General features: G+C 33.0%; 1 protein-coding gene across 1 annotated transcript in view; it reads left to right on the forward strand.

Annotated features, from left to right (window-relative positions):
* DHX36 (DEAH (Asp-Glu-Ala-His) box polypeptide 36) overlaps window positions 1–2129 on the forward strand; it is a 71534-nt gene that overhangs the window by 51219 nt on the left and 18186 nt on the right. The window contains exon 7 of the mRNA XM_012642853.1: window positions 1919–2049. Within this exon, the coding sequence (XP_012498307.1) occupies window positions 1919–2049 (131 nt within the window). The remainder of the gene's footprint in view (window positions 1–1918; window positions 2050–2129) is intronic.

Raw genomic sequence — 2129 nt, forward strand, 5'->3', positions numbered from 1 at the left:
TGTTACTTATAATTTTGTATCCATTTCCTTTTTTAAAAGCAGATATTACCTAATAATAATAACAGTTAATACTATTTGAGTGTCAGGTCATGTCCTGGACACTTTATATATGTTAACTTGCTTAATCCTTACCACAATGCTACAAGGTAGGTTATTTTCTCCATTTTAAGGGTAAGGAAATTAAAATACAAAGAAATTAAATGAATTGTCCAAAGTCACAGTCACACAGCTTTGTAAATAACAGAGCCAGGATTCGAATCCAGGCAGTCCCGCTCTTCAGCCTGGACTCCTAATCACTGTACTTTATAGCAGGACTGATTTTTTCACCATTAGTTACCAATGAAAACGCAAAGGAAGTCATTTTTTCCCATTGATGTGGTAGTAACATAAGAAATAAAAATTTCTCCATCTTAATGGTAAGAAAAATGATTTGAACTTTTACAAATAATTACTTATTTCTGTATTTTAATACACACTTCACAGTATTTTTACACTCTTGTATAAGAGTGATAGAATCATGTCTGGAGTTGCAGAAGAGAGTTTTTCTTTTGCCTCTTACACATAGAGCAAGAGAGTCCCATTAATCTTCAGGTACAGACTTATTTAAGTAAGAAAAGGAGAATTAAAAGAAAACTTAATAGACCATTTTATCAACCCTTTGTTTTAAGTTTGTATAATATCTGTAAAGCTCTGACTTACTCACTATAGCCTTTGCGGATTATCCATTATCCCAGTATAACCTGATTTCTGGGCAGTTTATTAGATTTTGCAGTTGATGTTTTTGAACCAAAATTATGGTTTAGTCAAAGAAGTGTATTCTCCTCATTGATTATCAGGGAATAACTTGATAGGGGATCCAGCAAGACTGGGATTTTCCTGTGTAGACCCATCATCACTGAATACTCATTCAAAATATATTCACTGTAGTGAACAAGTTTTGGTGTACCTTTATATGCGAGTAGTAAAGACACTAGGCCTTAGATTTGATCCATAAAACAATTAGAGAAATAATATGAATAGAGTATTACATTTTAATGAATCATTCATCCTCACTACTATGGTGGAGGTTAACTGTGGAATTATGGTGTTTTAATTTAAAAGGAAAATAATCTTTTGTAAGATTCATGGATATAAATTCCTTTAGCAAAGACTAATTAGGTTGATGGTTATATTGGAGGCCAGAAAGAGCTCTACTATATGGTTCTTAATGGAAGTACTCTTATTTTAGTTTCTACTAAAGAGATGTTCAGCCATGTTATATAATAGATGATGGGTCTTTGTAGACTCATGGCAGAAACAGCTAACAGTTTTAGAATTTTTATTCCTGTAGCAGCAAGAGCCTATAGAAATATTTCTTCTCCTTGAAAATATGTTGAATATATTAATAGTTACCTCTTCATATCTATCATTGTCCCAAAAATGATATCATTCATGTCACTAGTCACAAATATAAAACAAAAAGTTTCAATACACCTCTGAGAGCTCACTAAATAGAATGTACAGTATTTAAAATGTTTTTCAATAATGTAGACAGGTTAACATAATACCAGGATTTGTTATACAATATGATCACAAGGCATATTTGAGGTTACAATTCTTAGCCTTAACCTAAGTAGACTGCTGTTGCTGACAACAGTAATCTGAAATCTGTCAGAAATAGGGACCAAATTATTGGCAGAGGGAGGAAGTCTCGTATTTCTTCTTAAAACTGGGACATGGGGATAGAAAGTTTAAGGTTTTTCCAAACAGATGGCGAGACAGAATGTATGATTCATAAAAGTAAAATAATAATTATGTAAACTGGTTATAATGTGGCTTGTAAGAAGTAGATAATTGGCTACTTTCCCTGCCTGTTATTTTCTCTGGAGTTCTAAAACATCATTGATAACTCCCCTCCAACTTTTTTTTTTTTCCAAAGAGTTCAGCCTGGACATTGCTATCATCTTTATAATGGTCTTAGAGCAAGTCTTCTAGATGACTATCAACTGCCAGAAATTTTGAGAACTCCTTTGGAAGAGCTTTGTTTACAAATAAAGATTTTAAGGCTAGGTGGAATTGCTTATTTTCTGAGTAGGTTAATGGATCCACCATCAAGTGAGGCAGTGTTGCTCTCCATAAGACACCTGATG

The sequence above is a fragment of the Propithecus coquereli genome, unplaced genomic scaffold (genome assembly GCF_000956105.1).
Source record: "Propithecus coquereli isolate 6110/MARCELLA unplaced genomic scaffold, Pcoq_1.0 Scaffold19, whole genome shotgun sequence".
Taxonomy (NCBI): Eukaryota; Metazoa; Chordata; class Mammalia; order Primates; family Indriidae; genus Propithecus; species Propithecus coquereli.